The 24,494-nt window shown below is 43.6% G+C and overlaps 1 protein-coding gene across 2 annotated transcripts in view; it reads right to left on the bottom strand.

The window, feature by feature from the left end:
- MAN1A1 (mannosidase alpha class 1A member 1) overlaps positions 1-22,648 on the bottom strand; it is a 203,980-nt gene extending 181,332 nt beyond the window's left edge. The window contains exons 1-2 of one of the 2 annotated variants that reach the window (XM_062186690.1): positions 22,490-22,648; positions 20,423-21,286 (exon numbers count right to left, since the gene is read on the bottom strand). In XM_062186690.1, the coding sequence (XP_062042674.1) occupies positions 20,423-21,286; positions 22,490-22,516 (891 nt within the window). In that variant the 5' untranslated portion in view covers positions 22,517-22,648. Of the gene's footprint in view, positions 1-20,422; positions 21,287-21,492; positions 21,612-22,489 lie in introns of those variants that run through there. The other variant, XM_062186691.1, reaches the window with a different exon arrangement.
- Positions 22,649-24,494: the final 1,846 nt, after the last annotated feature.

Raw genomic sequence — 24,494 nt, forward strand, 5'->3', positions numbered from 1 at the left:
GACAGGTCACCATTAAAGTGTTTGAACTCCCCCACAGCATAAAATAGCAATATGGTAGTTACTAAGTGCTGACCATCTCAGGGCAGGTAAGTTTGGCTCACAATCTAATATGTCGTAGGCATGCTCGCATCATAGTTAATGGAACAACACAATGCTAATGCTGGTGAAATGTCATTTCAAAAAGGCAGAACTAGGGCGCAGGTTTGTGCAGTTAAGATGCACACTGGGACCCCTGCATCCCATATCGGACTGCATGGGTTCAAGTCTGAGCTCTGCTTCTTTTTGTTTTTCTTTTTATTTGACAGATAGAGTTACAGACAGTGAGAGAGACAGAGAGAAATGTCTTCCTTCTGTTGGTTAACTCCCCAAATGGCCACTACGGCTGGCGCCACGCTGATCCGAGGCCAGGAGCCAGGTGCTTTTTCCTCATCTCCCATGCGGGTGCAGGAGTCCAAGCACTTGGGCCATCCTCCACTGCCCTCCCGGGCCACAGCAGAGAGCTAGACTAGAAGAGGAGCAACCGGGACTAGAACCCGGCACCCATATTGGATGCCGGCACCGAAGGTGGAGGATTAACAATGTGAGCCACGGCGCCAGCCCCTGTGCTCTGCTTCTGACTCCAGCTTCCTGCTACTGCACACCCTGTGAGGCACCAGATGATGACTGAACTATTTGGGTCCCTGCAACCTACATGGGAGACTTGAATAAAGTTCCAGGCTCCTGGCTTTGACTTGACCCAGGCCTAGCTACTGTGAGCATTTGGGAAATGAACTAGTTGCTGGAAGATCCCTTTCTGTTTCTCTTTCAAATAAATCAAAATAAAAAAATATAGAAAAAAGTGAAGAAGGCAGAATGTTCTGTAATGAATATATAGTATAAGTCCAGGAAATCTGCCTCTGACACAGAACACTGCAACAGAGAAATGTCTGATAACGATAATGAAGCAAAGCAGATATCTGGATGCAGCAGAGAGAGACACTGGGAGGCAGGCTCCTGTGCAGCCAGGCAAACTGCTCTTCCCTGTCACTCAGGAGGCTCTATGCCACACCCACATTGTGCTAAAAATCAATACTCCGCCCCCTGGCCATAGCTGATTAGATACCTACCTGAAGCTGGGTCAGAGCTTCTAGCAATTTAGAATGGAGCCTCTCAGATAGTTACTAGAGACTCAATCAGTGCTTAAACGCATTGGCCATGTAAACCTGGAGGCTGACCCATAGCGAGCTTGTCTGCAGAAAAAAAAGTCAAACAAGTCTATCTAGAGATACAAGACCAAGTAGCCCATGAAAAGAAATGAACAATAACAGCTTTGGTTCCCGGTGCCTTCTAGACTTGCAGTTCCAGTCCCTCTGAGGTCCTGGTGTATTTTTTGACCAGGATCCATGAGATACCCCTTTTTACGTTTGTAATAAAACATCTCTAGGGTCCGGCACTGTGGCATAGTGGGTAAAGCCACTGCCTGCAGTGCCAGCATCCCATATGGGCACTAGTTTGAGTCCCAGCTGCTCACCTCCAATCCAGCTCTCTGCTATGGCCTGGGAAAGCAGTAGAAGATGGGCCAATTCCTTGGGCCTCTGCACCCACGTAGAGACCTGGAAGAAGTTCCTGGCTCCTGGCTTCGGACTGGCACAGCTCTGGCCATTGCAGCCATTTGGGGAGTAAACCAGCAGATGGAAGACCCCCCCTTCTCTCTCTGCCTCTGCCTCTCTATAACTCTGTCTTTCAAATAAATAAATCTTAAAAAAGAAAACTCTGTCCTCCTTTAGTCTAAATTGAATGGATTTAAATATTTACAAAATGATCACTTCTGTCGGGTTTTCAAAAAGGCGTAAGAGGATCCTGTGTGTTCTGTTTCCAACACCTAGGAAAACCCCAAAGGTGGGGTAAATGTACTCTCCTGCTTTTCCACATTGGGCAGACTGGCCAAAGCCTGCTATGGAAAAACCAAACCAGGGAGCAGAGGCAGCCTCTCCAACATCCATGGCTACCAGCCCAGGCACTGTGCTCAGCCGTGCCTGGCAAGCCTTCCCTTGCCTACTCAAGTCTGTCATCCTTTGTCACTTTGCAGTAAGCACTCTGCGGCCTCTCCAGTTCTGTCCACAGCAATCTTCTTGAAAGAGTTGCCTATGAGCTTCCTCAGCTACAATGCAGCAAGGTTACCTTCACCTGCTTGTTATTAAATCCAAAAGTGATTCTCAATCCTTACACTTAACATTAAACATCTAGAAAACGTTCCTCGGCCGGCGCCGTGGCTCAACAGGCTAATCCTCCGCCTTGCGGTGCCGGCACACCAGGTTCTAGTCCCGGTCGGGGCACCGGATTCTGTTCCGGTTGCCCCTCTTCCAGGCCAGCTCTCTGCTGTGGCCAGGGAGTGCAGTGGAGGATGGCCCAAGTGCTTGGGCCCTGCACCCCATGGGAGACCAGGATAAGCGCCTGGCTCCTGCCTTCGGATCAGCACCGTGCGCCGGCCGCAGCTTGCCGTCCGCGGCAGCCCTTGGAGGGTGAACCAACGGCAAAGGAAGACCTTTCTCTCTGTCTCTCTCTCTCTGTCCACTCTGCCTGTCAAAAAAAAAAAAAAAAAAAAGAAGAAGTTCCTAATTGTCATACTCTGCTGGTTTTCTCACTGCATCTCTGAGCTCCTTCCCTGTTATTATCTTACTCTGTCTACTGAATGCCCATGTTCTTCAGGCTTCTTTGCCTTCATCTCTCCTAATGGGACATTCTGTCCTGAGGGATCTTCTTTACTTCCATGGTTGATGGTCTCAAGGTTGGTATCTCTGATCTGGACCTCTCTTTGCAATCTTGTATATTTTCTCCTGCTTACAAGAGAGCTATTCTAATTATCCATTTCTCCTCACTAATGTATCACACCTCAAACCCCACAATCTGTCACCCCCTCCTCACTCCACTCCTCTACCTGGGATTTCAACTGCCATCCAACCCTTTGTTCAATTCAGGAACCCAGGTACCATCTCTTATTCAATTTCCTCCCTCACTCGCCAGAGTTAAGGGCTCACAAAGTTCTATACAATTCATTCTATCTTTATTTTAGAGTCAGCAGAGACTGAGAGCTTTTGACCACTGGTTCACTCTCAAAATGTACACAATGGCCTGGGTTTGGGGCTGAAACCAGAAGCTGGGAATGCTCTGCAGGTCTCCCATTGAGTGGCACAGCTCAGCCGTCACCACTGTCTCCCAGGGTCTGCATTAGCAGGAAGGTGGAGTCAGTCTAGCACCGGGAACCAAATCCAGGTTCCATGATGTGGGGCAAGGGTGTCTGAACCATTAGGCTAAACATTCTGCTTTTCAATTTTATTTTTTAAATTATCTCAAGGATATGTTCACTTTCTCTAGCTCCACTATCCCCTTTTTATATGTAGGCCATTATCATCATTTATTTGCATTACTGATGAGCATTCTAACACATGTCCTTGACCCCAGCATCATCTGAAAATGCAAAAATGGGCCGGCGCCGCGGCTCACTAGGCTAATCCTCCGCCTTGCGGCGCCGGCACACCGGGTTCTAGTCCCAGTCGGGGCACCGATGCTGTCCCGGTTGCCCCTCTTCCAGGCCAGCTCTCTGCTGTGGCTAGGGAGTGCAGTGGAGGATGGCCCAAGTGCTTGGGCCCTGCACCCCATGGGAGACCAGGAGAAGCACCTGGCTCCTGCCATCGGATCAGCGCGGTGTGCAGGCCGCAGCGCGCCTACCGCGGCGGCCATTGGAGGGTGAACCAACGGCAAAAGGAAGACCTTTCTCTCTGTCTCTCTCTCACTGTCCACTCTGCCTGTTAAAAAAAAAAAAAAAAAAGAAAATGCAAAAATGATATTATTTCCCCAACTTAAACGTATCTCCCCTCCTCCTGGTTCCCAAGAATATCAGGATAAAGACTACACACTTCACAAGATTTCTTCTCTGCTTTAGTTCTGTGGCCCACTTCTTAGCATGTTCTCAGCTACAATACTGTAGCTCAGTTCTCTGGCACCCAAAATAAACTTATCTTTTAATTCTGCATCTCAACAGTGGTATTTGAAGTAACACTGAATACCTACCTCACTGTGAATTTAGCATTCAAATTTCATAGTTATACTTTTTATGGAATCTCTCATTTAAAAATTAAATAATTGTAAGGTTATATATTCCAAAATTTACAAGTCATAGTTTCCTCAGGACCAGGAATAGAAAAGGAAGCAAAATTAGAATTTGTTTCCTTCAGTCTTTCTCATAATGCTGATTTAAACAACTTTCTGGAACTCTCAATTATTTTTATTAGTACTTAAAGCATTATTTTAAATAATTATATATACACACAACCATGTATACATTATGTGTATACATATTATTTAGGTATATCAAATGCATGAATACACACTAATAAACATAATGCTTAATGTTGAGCACAATATTGCTCTTAAGAGAAGCTTTTCCAAAGAATCTGAACATGGGTTTTACTTTTAGAACCAAAGCATAGTGTTTGCCACAGCTGGGATGGAGACACTGCTCAAGGCTCTGGAGAGCGTCAAAGCCCCAGAGGCTGAGTGAAGCCCAATGGAGTCAGTGCCTGATGGCAGAATGCTTGTGAGGGTCAGACAGACCTGAGTTCAAATCTCCAGGAAGGCACATTGGAGCTTTGTAACTCTGGACAATGTTCTGGACTCTTTCTTAGCCTCAAGTTCATATGTGTAAAATGGAGGAAACAATATTGAACTCAAGGTCATTCTGAGAATTGAATGAGAATAGGGACATAAAGGGGTTGGCACAGTGCCTAAAAAGAAGAAAACACTGGAACATGTGGCATGCAGCGTTTAGTTGCATACTTTCAAGACTCTAAAATTACAATTGTGGATAAAGCAGACAAAAATCTATACAACATTTAAAGAATCTAGTTATTGACTTCTTTAATTATGTAAGCATACAGATCTAGCTACATGGACAATCAGGTAAAGAGACATTCTCAGAACAGGAAGAGTCACAAATCCCTTATATGAGAAGGGAGAGGAAACATATGTAGAGTGTAACAAAGGCACTGCACTTTTATCAAATATCTGGTTTTAGTTGCTGCCACTATTTCAAACCTACAGAGAAAGATAATTACCAGGCACTGTTGTTGTTCATAAAACAAATACACCTAAAAATAGCTGAGGTTTAAAACAATAAAATTCTCATTTTTAATATTAAGGCAAAATTCTACTTAAAAGAGAAATCTCCCACTTGGGATCTTGTTATGTAACAGTGGAGAACTGGAGTACATTATATACAACAGGCATTCTCTTTTAGAGTACTGCTGTGTTCTGTGCCCCCTGAGGGTTGTGAGGACAGAGCACTCCGGAGTGAAGTGTAGCAGCAGTGATCTCACCTTGCAGTGGGGGAAGAACCTTCCCTCCCTGCCAGTTTGCTTTTATCACCTTCAAATCAGATCCTGAAAGTGCTGCCTGCAAAGATCCCCTGTGCTCTGGAACACAGGGGCAACACAACAGTGATGCAGATTTCAAATCAAAGGCATCACTTCCTGGGCTAGTTCTGGAGCAACTCTATGGAGAGCTTAAGGCCCACAAACACATTAACCAATCACCTAACTAGACAGCTTTCTCCCTCAGGAATTCCAATCTGAGCAGCTGGAGAGTGCCTTGCAGGGCTCAGGGGAAAGGTAACCTGTCTGCAGGCAGTGGTGGTGTGGGTGATTCACGTGTCAGGCTTCCAGGAAGAGGTGAGCTGCGAGATCCTGCTGACAAGCACACTCCATTCCTGATTACGAAGGTGACTAATAAGCGGATGTGTCTAATATTTATAACCCCACTTCTGCTGCTTTCCTGCTGTCTCCTTCTGTGCTGCTCTCCTCTAAGACAAAACACCAAAGAATACACGATGTAAACAGCAAGGCATGGCAGAAAAAGGCAGTCGACAGGAAACCGAGCAGAACTAGGAAAGTGAAACTAACACATGATTACCTGTGGCATATTTAGTTATCAAATCCTAAATCTCTGTTAGCCCATCAGTCAAACACAGGAAACCTAGGTCTGAAGCTTTATCTATGAATACACACAGCCAGAGCAGTTTTCCTAATAAGGAATCCACAACTGGTTAACTCAGGCTAATACCTGGTATTACGTTTTGCCAAACTTCTTCCCTGTTTTCCAAGAAGTCCCTTCTGAATGTCTGAACTCTAGTGTGGATGCCTTAGTGAAACCTAGAGTGTAATTCTCCACATCACAGGTGGGTGGAGAGCTACAACCGCAGAAGCATTTGAAGACACTGATGTCCCGGGCTCACAGGCATACATACTCGATTGGAATGGGACTGAATTAAAGCATTAAAAATACATGAATAGCATCACCCTCCCTCACTCCCCCAAAAGAAACTGTTTTTAAACCTCTGTACTTGAGTCCATCTTACTATGCTACATCTTGAATTGGAGCTCTTTCCTAAATTTATAAAATTACAATTGTCTGTTTCAAATCAGTTTTACAAACATTTGGCACAGCATGGGAAACAAAGAGAAATATCTTTTGATTTTTCTTTTCCTGTGTTCCTTACCACCAACTAAGGGCAAGCAGATTTATAATTCTAATATTGAAAGCTATGGGTCTGGGTAGATTGAAAAGCTAGGAAAAAACGGGGCTTCAAAATACATCTATGCCCAGGAAAAATACCTTTACCACTTAATATTATGCAATTTTTATTAAATAATTCCTGATTTCAATTCTAACATGAAATACTCTTAAAATTAAGAATTATATCATAGATTAAGGGCTACTATTTTAAGTTGAATCATAAGAATTTATGTGTCTTATGTTAAGACTAACAGCAACCAAAATGTTTTTCAGAAGTCTTTAAGAGTATAATTTTCTAGAAAGAGGGAGTAAACTTTTAGAATGTTAGTTGGTTTTCTGTTTCCAAATTTAATCCTCCAGGCATAAACTACCCAGTTAATAAAGAGCAGATTAAAGCCAACCACGAAAAGTTATTAATTCAGTTTTCCATTTCATTCTTCACTTCTTGTTTTCAATGCAGTAGGAATCTGTACTGCCAACATAGCTAAAGCTGCAGCAGCTCTAATAATCAACGGATATTATCACAAAGGCTGCAGAGATGTCCTAAAATGAAGGCACCATATGCCTAATTATTGAGCTAAATTTATACACATAGCTATCTCTGAATGAAAGACTTTCAGCATTTTGGTTCACACAATATTTCTTTTGCTGCCCTAACACTATTTCTTCAGATTTTGTTCTTTGCCCAGGCTGTCCTTCCTCTGCCCAAATCTGAGTGTTTCTGTGACATCAAGCTAGGAAGTCGGAGGAAACTGGACACTGATGAATGAATGAGAACCTGCTCTGTTTAACACCCTTTCTACTGTCTCCCTAAGGATAAGTGTGACTTTGGTGGAAAAATAACTGAAACAAGACAAACAATGCTTACTTTCCTGCCACAGGAAGCACAGATTTGGCAGCAGCAACTGAAGAGGAAAACAACAATAGAAAATAGGAGATATTGCTCAACACACCAATGCTGCAAACAACTTTTCCCTTCCTGGAAAAAACTTCCTGAATCCGATTTACTTACAAACTCTTTTCCTTTAAAAAAAAAAAAAGATTTATTTTATTTATTTGAAGGGCAGAGTTACACTGGGAGAGACAGAGAGAGACAGTGATATCTTTCATTGGCTGGTTCACTCCCCAAATGGCTGCAACAGCTGGGGCTGGGCCAGGCCAAATCCAGGAACCAGGAGCTTCTTCCAGGCCTCCCAAATGGGTGCTTTTCCAGGTGTATTAGCAGAGAGCTGGATTGGAAGCAGAGCAGCCAGGACTGGAACCAGCGTACATATGGGATGCTGGCATTGCAGGCTGCGGCTTAATCTGCTATGCCAGAGTGCCGGCCCCACCAACTATTTTTCTTAGCAAAAGTCCAAGATTATTACTCCCATCCATCCCTAATTGCTAATAAATGATAAATATTTATTAAATAATGCTACATGCCATTGTACTCAGCATTGTGCTGAGAGATTCACATACACTTCCTATTTTAACTCTTAGAACTCGGCAATAGTTATTACCCCACTTCGCATTGTTTCTGTTCTGACAGACTTCCTCAACAGTCTACCGAGATTGTAAACAATTTTGGTGATGGACTGAATGAAACTGTTTCTCATTTTGCTCATATTTAATCTGAATCACCTTCTATTGTCAAATTCTGGACCATGAACCCAGTGGATAGGGAAAGAAGCCTCCTCTGTTAAGGGGTCTGAAATCAGCAGAAAGATAACACATACTTGTATAAAACAAAGGCAGAAATAATAAATGACGTGGGATTTGCAGAAGTGGGGATATCAGTAAAGGCTGAGAGTACAGAGAGGGCTGCGTGAAGACATAGATTTTGAGCAAGTAAAAGAACACTCTTTTTGAGGGGAATGAAATAAACAAGGGAAAATTCTACATTACATGTGTTTTGGAGATAGTAATGATTTAAGTTTGATGAAAGCAGAGTCCTTTCCAGTAAATAATTGAAAATATGACTCAGGAAGCAAACTGAGCTCGATGTGTAGAAGCTAAGGAGTTACAAATTCATTCCACAGCAATGTTTTCCAAATTGAAATCATTAGCCTAACAGCATCAGCATTACCTGTGAACATATTAAAACTGCAGATTCTGGGGCCCACCCGTGTCCATTGAATCAAATTCTAGGGACAGAGCCAAGCAATCTGTATTTTAACATCTTTTCCAGGTGATTCTAGTACACCTTGAGGTTTGAATTGCTGCTTCATATGAAATGGGAAGACCACTATAACTCTGAGATGAGCACCACGAGAGGAGTGATATTTTAGGAAGATTAATCTAATCTCTGCAGAGTGGACTGCAAAAGGAATCACTGGCAAATTCATAGGCTCTACCCTGCAATTAGTATATGAGATAGCACATTTCAGGAGATATAATGTTAAACTGGGAAACAGACGACCAGTGTTCTTCTCGCTTAAAATAGCACATTTTCTTACAAAAGAATATGCTTATAAAATTTTGATTCCTCTAGTGGAAAATAATATCTAACCTATAACTTTTCAACTCAGTGTGGTATTGTAAGCACTACTTATTGAAACACATTTTTATCTCAAAAATTTTTATTGGAAGAGAAAAAAAAAACCTCAAACCAACTTTAATTAGGTGTATCTTTATCTTCTATAACATTGAAACACAAGAAAAATGGCAGCTCTTATTAAATACAATATTACTCTAGATAGGAATGAACAGAAATGTGCCTAATTTAAAAATAACATATCTAAAAAAACACTGGTTCTAAATACAAAGCACACTGACTTGTCAACAAAACCACAGAACTTTTATGTTCAAGCAAATTTTGACCTTTAAAAGAATCTTACAATTATCTACATTTATTCTAATGATGCAAAATTTTTCAAAAGTTTTTTAGGAACCATTTTCATAGCTAGCCTATAAATTGTAAGAAAATAGATACAGATTTAACCTTACAAATCATTCATAAAAACTTTAAAACTGGGAAAAGTAATTTTAAACATACTCCACTCTTAAAACTAGATCTGATTCTGAACAAAGTTTGACTACTGTAAAAAAAAAAATAAACATTCCCTCAATAGATGACAGCTACACTTAGTGTATTACATAGGAGAAAGACTCCAAAGACCACTGGTCACCACTCCTGGAGTATTTTATTACTTAGAAGGGGATCACACTTTACCTGAGTAACTCCAGCTGGTATGTTTGTCTTTAAAAAGCTTATGCATACAACATAGCCAATAGATAACTGAGCCGGGGGAAATATGAATGAAAGGGGGACGTTCTTTCTCCCACCCTCAACCGAGTAGTGCTGCAAGTAAATTGATGACTATGAAGAGCCCATATCACAGAAATTTTGTATTCTTGCAGCAGAAGAAAAATAAGTACTTATAACTTGCACTATGGCTTTATTTTACCACTGAGAGAATACTCCAGAAATCATAATTTTTATTCACTCTAACTGCTAATGCAGCTTTCAACAGTAGTTAATAAATCATCTTCATTTTTTATGCTCCTCAAATACCTCATTCCCCCTTGAAAGCTACCAACTTCTTCATCATGCATTCTATGTTAAGTAACCCCAGAAGGATTAAATAATGAAGGCTAGCCAAAGTGCTTAATATGAGTGAATGTATACAATTTATTAAATATGTGCCAATTATAAAATACCCTTTTTACTACATAAAGTTCCTTTTATATTTCTTAATAAGAATGCCTTATAAAATTGCTGACTTGGGCTAATACCTCTGTAAATCAAAATATGGACTGGTCAGACGTTTCTAATTATGAGCTGAAAACCTGTAGCTGACTAGATTTAACATTCAACACTGCTAGTTCACTACAAAAATAACATGCCTCAGAGAACAGCATCCTAAACATTCTAAAATTACTATCATCTCAAACCACAATTTATAAAAATAATATAGTACATTTATGTCAATCGTTATTCATCATGTTAACGCAGTCTCAAAGCCGAATTTAAATAGTCCTGGCACTTGGCAGACTTTTATAAACTAACCAAGGTCAGAATATGAAACATGCAGCTATTAACTATCTTAAAAAGTATGACTGGGAACCTTGAAGGAGTTAGCAAACAAACAACAACCCCAAAACCCCCCAATCAAACAAAAACCAAAAGAAACAGAGCCCAAACTTCATAAACAAATCATACTTTCCTTTTATTTAAAAACAAAATACCTTAGACAAAAAGCCTATTGATTCTATTTAAAACCCTGAAGGTCTCTAGTGAAAAAAAGATTTGCCTGTCCTTTCAACCATAAGAATGTATGTTGCTATGAAATCCTAAGAATGGTGTCTTTTTCATTAATTTTTCTTTGATAAGAATTCAGCTTTGTAACAGACTTGGCATTTTCTGGCACCAATAAAACCCTTCTGAAATTCCATCTGGACCATGTTTGATCTTCATCTATGACCTTAAAAGATTAGGAAACTACCCTGATGAATTCTAAAAAGAGAATGTCCCCCTCCCCCCCATCTCCATGCCTGAATCTATAGATGTTAATGCCTTTCTCATGTATCTGATGCAAATCCCAACTAGGACTGAAAAATGAAGAAGAGCTGGTGGAAGGAGACAGGGTCTCAGCTGTAGGAAAGTGGGCTGCTGGTAGGTACTTATTAGCAACTCCTTATCAATAAAAATAATTGTTTATCTTAGGTGTCCAACACAGGGAAGAAGTCAATATGTAAAGTTTTTTTGGCATAAAACTGTATCCATTGCCTTCAGGACGTGGCCTCCCTGTGGAGCACACATGCTTCCAGCCAGCTGGGGAGGTGTGTCTCCTCTGCTATCCCAGGCCTTAGGACTCAGAGCTCTGCCTTCTTCCCAGCCTGCTCCTATAGAAAGGCTTTGTTCTATACAACTCACAATGAGTAAATGTAAAGGAAATTCTAAAATAAATTATGATGCTTCTATCTCATGTATTATACTATGGTAAAATGACACTTAAAATGAAAACACACACACATATATATACATATATACATACACACACATATATATATATATACATACACACACACACACACAATGGGTTATCACTATGGGAAAAAAAAAATCTTCCATGTTGGGGCAGGCGAAGAGTAGTGTTGACCCTGCTTATTTCTGAGGAGGGAACTGTGAAGAGTTGTTTTTCTTTTTTCTACTCCTATGTACTTTCAAAATGTTCTTTCCTAAGCAGGCATTTGTTTATAATGAAATAACACAATGAAAGATACTTGCTTCTCCTAACAACTTATTATGTTCCTTGCTGTGACAAATCTCAAAGTTTGATTTCTGCTGAGCAAGTTGGGTGATATACCTTTAACAGCAAACTTCAGCAAGCAATGCACCAAAGAAAGAGAAGCACCAGTGGTGAAATTTCAGGCAGCCGGATGGAAACTTTGACCCTGGGCACATACCCCTGTGCTATCTTCATCATTCCACAGGTCTGTCCTTGTGCCTTATGTCCCAACATACAGTTACAGTGAGGAAACATACTCTTTTAATAGCTACAGCATATATTCCCATGAAAGATGTGCTAGAGTTAGGCAATCAAGGCCTTATCATAAATCAGAGAAGTTGGATGTACCAATCCCAGCATGGGCCTAGAGCCCTGGCCTCCTATCTATGAAACCCTCTTGTCTCTTGGAAGAACCAAGCATTCTTCAAGCCATCTTGAAAAGATGATTCTGTGAAGAAGCAGTTGGCAGAAATGGATACTCCAGCAATAGCTCATGGTCCTTGGGTGGCTTGAGTTTGTGTTTCACCATAGTCTTTCACAGGCCTATATACATCAATTATTGCCACATCGTTTTCCATAAACTCCAAGCATGGGCAAACAGGCTTTCTCAACAGCACTGCAACAAGGATTGCTTTAGAATGTGGTGTGCCACTATTAGTAAACTTCCAGAACTTGGCGTCCTTCAATCAGGTTTCATATCCTTATTTCCATGCCTTCTCTCAGACTAAGTTGCTCATATTGAATACTCCCATACAAGGGGCTGGAGACAGGACAATCTAATGGAAACCCACATATAAATAAATGAAAACTGCAAATAAAAGTTGGTACAATATGGTGGGAGTGTTACTTGTTTGCAAGATACAGAGCGAAAGTAGTAGAACAAATTAGGAACTGGACTTTTCATAATTTTAAGAGCCAGGGAGACAAACACAGTGTTAAAAAACAAGTCAGAGTGAGGGAGCAGACAGTTTAAAAAAGTCAAGTAAACATAAAGGATATGCACCCTTTTTAATTTTATTATCTTCGTTCTGGATTATCTGCAAGAGCGCTGAGCACTAATGTGCCCAGAGTATTTGTGATAGAAATGAGGGCTGTGATTCTTAAATGCTCTTAAACCTTAATCTCATTTGGTTTTCTTTCAAGTACCTAATGATCACAGAAGTCTTTATCTGGACTCATGGTGGGTGGAGCAGTGCTGGCACATTCCTTGGAGTAAAGGAATGAGCCAGTACTGCTTTGTCTGGCAATGCCTCACCCAGCAAAGATGTTCCTTCTTCCTCCCGGATGTGATCCTCAAGGCTTCTTGTTGTTGGCCTGCCATTCAGGGCTGAGGAAGAGGGAGGGCACCGCTCGACAGTCTCCAAAGCACATGTTCTCACTGCAGTCAAGATTATCCAGGCTGATCTGGGCCTGGGCACTAAGAAGCAATTTCCAGCCCTGCTTTTGGACACTGGGAGAGTCTTAGGAAGTTGCAGCTCACCAGGCCCCATTTCTCAGATGTAAAGTGAATACTGGAGCTCAGGAGCTCCTTCAGGGTCTGAAACCCTATTACATTTAAATTCAATGGGAAGCCCTCAAAAAGATCAGACTTTATGAGCTCCAAAGTATAACCGATCTCTGCAAACCATGACTATCGGGTAATAGACTTAGATCTGATTATAGAATTTGCCATAATTATACATTTTTTAAAAATAGTTTCTTAACATTTCTAGGGCAGTCATCATGGAGCAGTGAGTTAAGTGGCCACTTGTATCCCAGATCGCATAATGAAATGTGAGTTCGAGTATAATAAGTGCTTGACTTCCAATCCAGCTCCCTGCTAATGTGCCTGGGAAGGCAGTGGAAGATGGCGGGAGTCCTTGGACCTCTGCCACCCACACGGGAGGCCTGAATAGAGTTCCTGGCTCCTGGCTCAGGCCTGGCCAGCCCTAACCATTGTAGCCATCTCGGGGAGTGAACCAGCAGATGGAAGACCACTTTTTTTTTTTTCTCTCTCCTTGTATCTCTGTAAATCTGCCTTTCAAATAAGTAAAATAAATCTAAGAAAAAAAAAATTCCTCTAAAGACAAACTTGATTGAAATTCACTTTACTCAATCTCCCTACTTTGAGGAATGTTTTAATGCTTAAGAAGACAAGCCAACTGGGACTGCTTTGAAATGATGATACTTTAGAAATAAGCACATCTGGCTTTGAGACAAATTCATACTATAGCACATATTTTTAAGTGCAGAAGCTGAAGAGGTATACCCAGAAAGTTTATGATGTTAAAGATACTTAAGGATTTTTTGGAATCTGGCAGGAATATGAGAAAACCAGAGTTGACCACACCACAATAAAATTGTAGCCATCTGGAGAGATCATTTAGCTGAATTGGAGATGTATCTCTTTATGCACCAAAACTTAATTTTAACTATTTTTGATCATTTGAAACTTCCTGATCCACTTTCTTGATTTATTGAACAGTAGATGGAACAATGTAATCTTGGCTTGGTGGCTTTAGGTGTGGATCAGTAACAAGTAACATTTATAATGTTTCCAAGGCATTCCTGATACCATTCTAAGTATTTCACAAAGTGGGTACTATTATTATTCCCATTTTACAAATGAAGAAACTGAAACTCTAAGAAGTTAAGTAATTTGCTGAAGGTCACAAAGCTTGTGAACAGAAGTCAGGTAACTGAAGTCTAGAACATAGTCTTCTTTTTTTTTTTTTTTAAGATTTATATATTTGAAAGACAGAGTGATGGGGGTGGGGAGGGTAGAAAGAGGAAGAGAGAGGGATCATCCATCTGCTGAGTGACTCCCCAAATAGTTACAGCAGCCAGGTTTGGGTCAGGCCAGAGCCAGGAGCCAGGAACTGCATCTCAGTCTCCCACACGGGTGGCAGGGGCCCAAGTACTTGGGCCATCATTTGCTGCCTTCCCAGGCACATTAGCAGGAATGCTGGAATGGAAGTGGGTAGCCAAGATTTGAACCAGCTCTCTGATCTGGAAGGCTGGCGTTGTAAACAGCAGCTTAACTTGAAGCACCACAATGCTGGCTGTTAGAACATATCCTAATCACTGTAGTGCACAGAGGAACAGAGCAGGGACAGACAGGAGAACCCAGATTGTCTCCGGGACCTGCTGAGGTAGAGAGACCTATGTGATTTTGAAATGTGTGTCTTCTTTTAAGAAGTATACAGCCTTTCAGGATAGCTATCAATTCTCTTATACATAGTGCAATGTCAGAAGAGCATGCACGTTAATAGCTTGAATGAACTTCTTACACCATCACATCCCTATTCTCTGGGCAGCTCTCCACCGTTTACATATCAGCAACTCTGTCTTGCTTCCTTTCTCCCTTTTTAGTCCTCTCATATCTTCAAGAAGGATGTTTGATAGAATAATTATGTCTCTGCTTCATATAGAGATCTTTATAAAGAGAAGGGGATGTTACATCAAACTTTCCGTGGTAGCTTTAAAAAGAAGATGTCAATATTGTGCCTCCAGTTTAGATATTTTAAAAATTACCAGTTAACAAAAACTAACATAGAATCAGATTTAAAATACTACAAAATTGTATTGGCTGTGTTTTGTACTTACTGTACATTAGGGTCTATAAGCAATGAATACAGTCCATTTTTATATTTCAGAGCTTTATTTAGGAGGCAGGCTGCCACGACGGGAATAGTGAGCAAAACTCACTGAGGACCAGGATTTCCATTCTCAACTCAATTCTGCCACTAACTGGTGAAGTGATTTTCAGGTCAATCTATGTATCTCAGTTGCTTCCACTATAAAATGAATGCAGTGAGCTACCTCTAAGGTCTCATGCAGATACAATACTTTATGACCTAGAACATATGTTTAGTTTTAAAAATCAGAGATTTAAAAATTATCATTTTTATGGTGCACTGTTGGTAACTTTAAAAAAATTACAGAGTTTGTGTAAAGGGTCTTTTAACAAATTGAGAGGTAGGGGATTGAGGAATACAGCTAGTTCAATGACTGAACACCAAGTAAGGCACTAGGTGAAGAACACTGACAGCAAAGTTGAGACTCTCTTTCCACAAAGAAAGAACACCTCTCTCTTAAATTATTTTTTTAAATATGTATTTATTTTTTATTTGACAGGTAGAGTTTACAGACAGTGAGCGAGAGAGACAGAGAGAAAGTTCTTCCTTTTCTGTTGGTTCACCCCCCAAATGGCCGCTATGGCTGGCTCTGCACAGATCCGAAGCCAGGAGCCAGGTGCTTCCTCCTGGTCTCCCATGCGAGTGCAGGGCCCAAGCACTTGGGCCATCCTCCACTGCCCTCCTGGGCCACAGCAGAGAGCTGGACTGGAAGAGGAGCTACCAGGACTAGAACCCAGTGCCCACATGGGATGCCGGCGCCGCAGGCGGAGGATTAACTAAGTGAGCCATGGCGCCAGCCCCTCTCCCTTAAAGTAAACGCTAAGTTTCTTGTTTATCATTTTCATCCTAGAGAACAGACCATTGACCAATCATTTTATACTATCAAAAGAGAAGCTGCTGCTCTTATTTTGACCAATCAAAATTCATCTTCTGCAAACACATACAAGACTTATGATTTTGTAGGTCATAAAGAAATTAAAAGGTCATAGGGCCTCTCCCGATCTAGCAAATATCAGTAGCTCCCAGAGCAATTCTGACCTCTCTATACAATTACCCTTCATACCTCACATAGATCTGTAGTTCTTCTTCTCTCTGTCCTTGTGACACATGCCTACAAATCTTAAAGAATCTGTACTACCATAGCTTGTGAAATAATATGACTCAAATCTGCAAGTTCTCCAATAGGTTTCAACAAATTCAGATCTCATACAACAGCACTTCTTAAACTTGTGAAATACTAGGTTCAAGTGCTCAAGATGGATTCGTTCATTAACTCACCTAAGAAATACAGATGCATAGATTAGAAAATGGGTATTTCAAACCTCTTTTTACAACCCTAACCAGGTTCTAAGTCCTATATAGAGCCCTTTTATATGAATTTCTGTTGCCTGTGTTGGGGAAGACAGAATATTCCTCTCAGAGAATTTATCTGTAACTACAGAAAATTAACCTAAATATAATTAACTATCCATTAGCAATCTTCTCTTGCTTTTGCATATTAATATTCAATGATCAGCATCTACTGCAGTACTTACATTGTTGAAATCTTAATTTACATAGCTTTGCATTAGAGAGAAGCCTTTACAAACTCTGCAGACCCTCTCCCAGCTCAAAGTAGGATGATCTCCACTGGTCCATGTTCAAGGACACAGGGTGTCATGGAGCAGAGAACAGTGGAATAGGCAAGCAGCTGAAGGGTGTCTAAGCCTCTTGGAATAGGTCTTCAAACTGTAGCTTTTATTATTTTGTAAATGTTATTTTCTGCACTAGAACGTCCTATAAAATAAATTGAAGTATCAAAATAAAATAATTTTGTTTTAATCAAAGTAGATTATTCCCACATCTGATCTTTACTAGAAGTTAATTGTCAATAGTTAACATAATTACATATTGTATTCAAAGCTGTATATGAAAGGCCCGAAAAAAAACCACCTATTTTAACCATTAGCCACCAGTATCAAAATTTTCTTTATGGTTATATAAAATCTGGAATAGAAGACTAACAATGCTTTGTTTGGACAAACTGAGAGAGGCATTTGTGACTCCGCTGATAGGTCCAAAAGTCTTACATGATAGTCCCAAAGCCTGGATACCCCAGAACCACTGAGGTTGGTGCAGACTCCAGTGTCTGAGAGGAGGAATCCCCTCTAGCAATTTGTATTCAACCCCTTTTACCCAAGAAATCCAACAATAAACTGTTCATTCCCCAAGCTGAATTATGGCTCTAATCCTAAAGGGTAGTATAGACCAAAAAAAAGGGGGGGGGTAGGGAGAGGGAATAGAAAGGGGAAATGAATTATTTTCCTAAAAATTCCACAGTGCTACTTTAACTTCTGTGCTTCATTATTCTAACACTGCTTTTAAAAGCTAAGGACACTCAAATACAATTTCCAGATCAAACTCATGAAAATAAATACATACTATATATGAACATATCATTAATTTCTGGGACATCCCAGAGTTAATTCATTTACAAAATTTTCACAAGGACCAGGGAAATAAAATCTTTTTTTCTTTAATTTGAAGTTTTACATCACAGATTTCATAGTGGAAAATAGTAGAAATCACTCAACACTTTTTTATGAAAGGCATCAGGAATGTCCCATTTGAAATAAACCAACTATCCATCTCCTTTAAGACACAAATTTGCGAAAAAATTTACTGCAGTGCCATAATGCAACTATGTTGACATTATAAAAAATTGTAAGGACTGCCTTGGAACCAAATTCATGAAACAAGAGTTTATCTTCAATTATAGTCTAAGCTTCCAACATGTTACATCTGCCTTTATCTCCTCAATTTTAACAGAGGGGTCAGTGCTTTCAGGTGCAATACAGAACCTAAGTATAAAGAGAACTAAACATATAGGCACAATAAAGAACAAAACCAAAGAGAAGATTCATCGGCCAACAACAAGGAGTCCATAGTGTTTCCCCAAACTAGTTTTTAAAGTGTCAAGTCCAGTGTCCTATCCACAATGGGCAACCACTGTCTCCTCTCTAAATAGCACGGTTTTAGAATAGCCTGAGTACCTTTTTAATTTACAAAGACAGACATCTGCCTGAACCAATCTGATAGAAAATCATAATCCATTTCTTTCCGTTAGCCTTGCACTAAATGCTGAAGGCAATTATGCTGGCTCTTCTGGGTTCTCACAGCAACATGGAATTTTAAAAAACACATTTAGTTCCAGCACTTTATGCAACACCGGGCAGTTTCAAAACATGTAGGTGCTAAGATGTTAGCATCACATTTACACAGAAGCCACATCAATTCCCTTTTCATGGTTAATTAAGACCCTTTGATTTCGGGACACATTTTACATGGATCTACTAGAGATGGCTATGCACACTGAATACGCCATCCTGAATGGACTGCTCCTATCCCACTGCTTCTGCTCTAAACGCACTGTGAATTACTGGGCAGTGCTGGAGGCTTTTTAACATCTGTGCCTCTTCAGAATTGAGAATCTTTCCCAGGGACAACTGTGATGTACTACATGGTAGCTCATATGAATTCCGAGGCATGAAATGCATAAATTAAACTCTTCCTATTTAAGGGAAGCACAGGCAGATACAGGTCACTGGAAAACACTGGTGGGACCTCATGGAGAACGGAAACTACTAGCCAGAAGTTATCCAGGTGAGCAGAGTTCATCCCCCTGTCTGGGACGGTGTTAGACCTGAGGAGAGGCCACAAAGAAGCAGAAAGACAGATGCACTGTGGAAGTGAGCTACGTGCCCTGGAGGCACAAAGGCATTCTTCCTAGAGGAAACTGAAAAGCACTCAGACGCCCCATGACAGCTTCACCAAATGCATCGTTCTTAAACCTTGAGACAACAGATTGCCTCCCTTTTGCAGTCACTCAAGAACACACCTTCTCACCACCTCACAATTCTGCTTACTTTCTGAACACGCCACCAGGAAGCTTCCTTGACTGAGTACCTACCTGATGAGAGAACACAGCATTCCTGCTCAGAGACTGTGTTATTTTTCAAAACGCCAAAGTACTATTCCATTCATAAAGTACTCTAGAAAACTGAGTCAAGTTTGGGATGGCATGTTTTTAATATGGCCCCTGTCGCTCTTGACTCTGTGTGACACCCAGCTGGCAGAGGTTCACAGAGGGAAGTAGGTCCTCGAGGGAGCCATGTCCACAGCCTGCCTGCTGACAGGTGCCTGGCAGTAAGTCTGCACTTCACTTCAGTCCTGACTCCCTCACTAACTGGTTCTGGAACTCTGGGTCCTTCAACTTCGATCTTTAAAATGATAGGCTTTAAGGATTTTTAAGGTCCCCTTCTGCTTTAAGCTGGCCATGAACTTAATCATGTTGCAAGTTCTAAGTGAAAATTACAAGAAATTACGTAAGACATGCCAAAGTCCATGTTTGTCCTAGATTAACTTTGTCGTCACTGTGTCGCTGTAAAGGCAAACCTGTTGCATCACACGGAATTCCCTATTTCTGACTGCACAACAGTTCGACAAAAACACTGGCTTTTCAAGTCTTCTTCCCCGCCGCCCCCCAAAAAAGAGTAAATAGTAATACCCTTCCTGTGACGCGAGTTCACCCTTACAGTCTCTAAGAGGGCCACCTGGCAGGATGGGGGCACATGACCACGCCGGCTGGGCTGGCCTCTGGGAGAACCTTTTCACTCAGCAGGACTGATGCTTTGCGTTTACATTAAAGCCACGTCGGAGCTTCCAGGGGGCTGAGGGAGGGGAGCGGAAGGAGCTGGTTAACTCCTTCATTGTTACCTTTCTCCAGGTTAGGAGGAGGTTTCCATCGCCTGTCACTTATCTACCTGGTCTGGTTCACCAGAGCATGCAAGTTAAAGGCAATGGGATTCAACCTCCGATCCGTAACGGTCATATCTACTATGACAAGGAAAAGAGGGAAGCGTAAAAAGCCATGGCCCCGAGAGCACCTGGCGTAAGAGGACAACCTCCAAGTCCGCCTACGCTGCAACCACCCGCATCCTCAGAGTTTCACGGGTTTTCCGTTTCTGCCTGACCACGCGGGGCTTCCGGGCACGGAGCACTCACCTCTTTGATCTTTGCCCTCTTCTCGCGGACCGCGGCGTCGGCGGGCTCCCGGTTCTCCAGCCCGATGGGCGGCACGAAGTCCACGGGAGGCAGCCTGCGGAACGGCGCCCGGTCACGCAGCTGGTCCTGAGCCACCTTCTCCTTCTCCCGCAGGATGTCTCTCTGGATCTCCTCGGGCAGTTTCTGCAGCGTCTCCTTGGCTTCCCTGAGGGCTCGCTCGTGGTTTTCGCGGATCCTGGCCAAGGGGTCCTCCCGGTCCGCCGCCGGGTCCTCAGGCGCGCCCTCCTCCCGGCGCCGGGCTCGCCCCTCGGCCGCGTCCTCGGCACGCGCCCCGGGCCCCGGCTTGTGGTCCGCAGCCGGCTGCAAGGCGGGACTGGAGTGGAACAGGACCCCGCTGAGCAGCTTGGAGGAGTCGGGCAGGAAGAAGATCGCCCCAAAGCAGAGCGTGATGAAGGCGCTGAACACCAGCAGCAGCACGAACTTCTCGGTCAGGCGGAAGGCGGCGGGGCCCGACCCCTTCCTGCCGCCGCCGCCGCCGAGACCCCCGCCCAGGCCACCACCCAGGCCGCCGCCCGCGGGGCTGCCGAAGAGCGGCAGCAGCCCCGCCACGGGCATCGCCTCCGCCGCCGGGTGGCCGTCTGTCCAGGGGCCCGGCGCCGCGCCGCTCAGCAGCCAAACTTCGCCTCCGCCGCCGCCGCCGCCGGGCGTCAGCGCCTGCGGGGCTGGGTCCCGAGCATCCAGGCCGCCCAAGCCGCGAGGCTGGGCTTCAGGGTCCCCCAGCGCACACCACTCCCTGCTGGGGCTTCTCCCCGGGGCGGCTCCTGTAGCAAACAGGCAGGCGCGACAGACCGCTGGCTGCAGCCCCTGCGGGGAGAGAGAAGACAGGAACACGGAATGAGCTCGGTGACAAAGTTTCCCGCGGGTCTCCGCCCTCCGACGGCCTGGCCAGCCACAGGACAGCTCCCCTGTGCGGAGTCCGGAGTCCAGCTCCGGGCACCGCCCTCGCAGCCCACGCCTCGGACTTGGGGTGAAGTTTTCGGGTCCCTGGGGGCGGGGCGTCCCGCGCACACCTGGGGCCGGGCCGCGCGCCGACACCTCCTGGAGGGGGCAGCGCTCGGCGGGCAGCAGGGGCGCGGTGTGGGTGGGGGCTCGTCAACTTCGGCCGCTCCCCATCTCCCAGCGGAGCCCGGCAGCCTCGTCCCTCCGGGCGTGCGGCCCCGCGCAGCCCCTGCCGCGGCTCAGGTGGGCGAGCGCGGCGAGCGGCCGGTGAGCAGGAGCCAGCCAGGCTGCACGATGCCCTCCGCCGCGGCCCCGCCAGCACTAAAACAGCACTGCCGGTCTCCCGGCGGTCGGAAACGAGGGCGGTGACGCGGCCGGAGAGTGACAGCGCGGCCGGGCCAATCTCGCGCCGCCCAGGGTCCCGCGGGGGCGGGGCCGAGGCGGGGAGGGGGCAGCGCGGGCGGGGAGTTTACGGGAAGCGCAGCCCGGCGGGGCCCCCGGCAGGGCCCGGGTCGGGGGCGGGGAGGTCGCGGGTCTCCCCCTCCCCGGGCGCGAGCCCGGCGGGAGCAGCGGAGAGGGGAGCCGGCCAGACCTTAGGCGCGGTCGCAGGGCGGACAGGCAGCGGGCGGGGCTCGGGGTCGGGGAGTGTATCGCGCTGGAACCTCGGCCCCTGCCCCGGGTGGCTGATCCCGGGGGAACCCCGCGGAACCCCCTGGGCTCCCTGTGCGGCCCGCGCCCGGGCCCCGCCGCCAGGAGTCTGTGGAAGCTGAGGAAAGCCCGGCCCTGGGAGGCTCTGAAGCGCGTCTCCTCCTAGTACGGAGGCAGGGATTCCCCGGCTCCCGGGAGCGGTGGAAGCTGGAGTCCCTGCCTCACAGGGGCGGTGAACCTGAGCGCTTCGGGGCCCTGTGGTCTGGCTGGCTAACACCCTCTTACGTCCCGAGACACCCAGGATTTTGTGGTTGCTTAGGACTCCTCACACATGCACCCTATCCTCCTTAAAAAAGAAGGAAAAAAAAAAAAAAAAGTTGTGCGCCTCCCCGCCAACCCCCACTTTCGAAATTCATTTACCTCATTGCAGTTGGTCAAATTTTCCATTCAAAGAAGACAGTTTTATGCTGCCAGAGCTTCAAGCAATAAATTGAACACTTTGTTGAAATTAAGTCTTGGATCCGACTACTTCCAGCGAAGTAAGGACTTGGTCCAATAGAGATTGTTTTCCAGACAGCCTTACAGGGTTTGCTATCTGGGGAATGTCATGGAAACGCTGGCTCCACCCCCAGTGACATCGCTCAGAATACCCCGGCCCCTGCTGATATCATAGAGACAGCCTCCGGTGCCCTGACCGCCTCCTAAGACCCCCGCCCAGAGAAAGAAAGATAAGGCAGCATTGTTTTCCAGTGCGTGTTCTTGAATTTCCTGTTGCTTCGCAATACAGGGTTATCAGAGAGGAAAAGTTGACTGACTTGCCATTTTTGGAAGCTGCTTAAGTAGCAGACTTATGTTACACCCTTCAGTGGCAACGTGCTTTCAGATCTGCTGCTGCTCTTGGTCTTAGCACAGAGGAAGCAGCTGGGCACCTTTCAGGATGGTGTCCACAATACAGATGTTTTCACGTGTGAGGCTGTGTGAGCAAACAGACTGAATCACACGCCCCAACTCCAGCTTGCATTTAAGGATTAACTTGAGCCGTCATTATTTGTTGTGTATTTGCTTTGCGTAAAATATGCCAGGCGTAGCCTCCAAGTTCTTATCTGTAGGGAATTATGATTTGATAAAGTCGGCGTTATGGCTTGGTTATTTTTTGATACCTGCTATGAAATTCTATGCCCAGAAGAGTGCAGTATAGCCAAGCAGGGTAATAAAATTTAGCAAGACTGAAAAAGAAAAGAAAAATGATCTTTTTTTATTGATGGAAAGAAAATTTTTGTTTAAAACTACATTGGTTGGTTGAGAACAGCCTGAAATGCTTGAACCACTGTGAAATAATATTGTTTGCAACAACTTCCTTAAATTGAGCTATCTCGTAGTTGGGTGGAAGAGAGGTAGAAATTGGGGTAAATATGGCCCCAAAGCCAGTCCCTTTGCGATCACCTTTTTGGAATGAGTTATGATTTGAAAAATTATGTTTCAGCCACAGAAATATTTGGACACTTTTGTTTTAAATTACTAAGTATTCCAGAACAGCAGTAAAAGCCACTTACTTGTGCATGTTAAAAGAGTGAAGGGAAAGTATTGCCTAATCCTGTTTTTGCCACTCTCATTTTGATACTAGACTAGTTTGGGTATTTAACATACCACCTGTAGTGGCAACCTTCATAATGTAACACATATTTACATTTGGTCTTCCCCCCACCAAGAACTTGAAATTTGATTTATCTATAATATTTCTCAATCTTTTGAGGTGTCTTTTTTTTTTAATTTTAGTTCAAGTTTTTTTTTTTTTTTTAATTGCTTTCTTAGTATCTGTAATTCTTACAATGCAAAGGTTTATTGTGATTGAAGCCTGGAGTTAATAATTTGTTAAAGAAGTTAACATGTTTGGTTGGTCATAGTACATATTAAAGGGTGCCAGGCTACTTAAGGTGAAATGAGGAATATTTGGGAATACCTGTGTATGGGCTAAAGCCAGTTTAAGAGAAAAAATTCTCAGAAAAGTATTTGAAGAGACATACCAATCAAATTAACCATACAAATCCTTTTAAAATAACTATGCAAAGTCCTGCGTAATTGTGGTATGGGGGAGTAGAAAAGAGTCAATAAGTAAAAATGTGCATTCTGTAGAAGCAAAATCTGATGCTTTGCCATAATCTCAATAAGCACAAAGCACTTCATAGCCCACTATTTTAAAAAATGCTCTGTACTCTGAGATGAACCCAAAATCTAAGTCTCTAGTTCTGGTCCATCAATAGACCAAACCTTGAGTCCAGACTCTTGGCAGCCATAATTACATGGAGATAGATCATGACCTTTGTGATTGCAGTGATCATGTTGAAATTGCTCTTTGCTCATTATGAATGGTCTCATACAAACTTGGCAACCATAGTAATTTTGTGAGTTTTTTTTTTCTCTTAAA

The sequence above is a fragment of the Lepus europaeus genome, chromosome 3 (genome assembly GCF_033115175.1).
Source record: "Lepus europaeus isolate LE1 chromosome 3, mLepTim1.pri, whole genome shotgun sequence".
NCBI classification, from domain to species: Eukaryota; Metazoa; Chordata; class Mammalia; order Lagomorpha; family Leporidae; genus Lepus; species Lepus europaeus.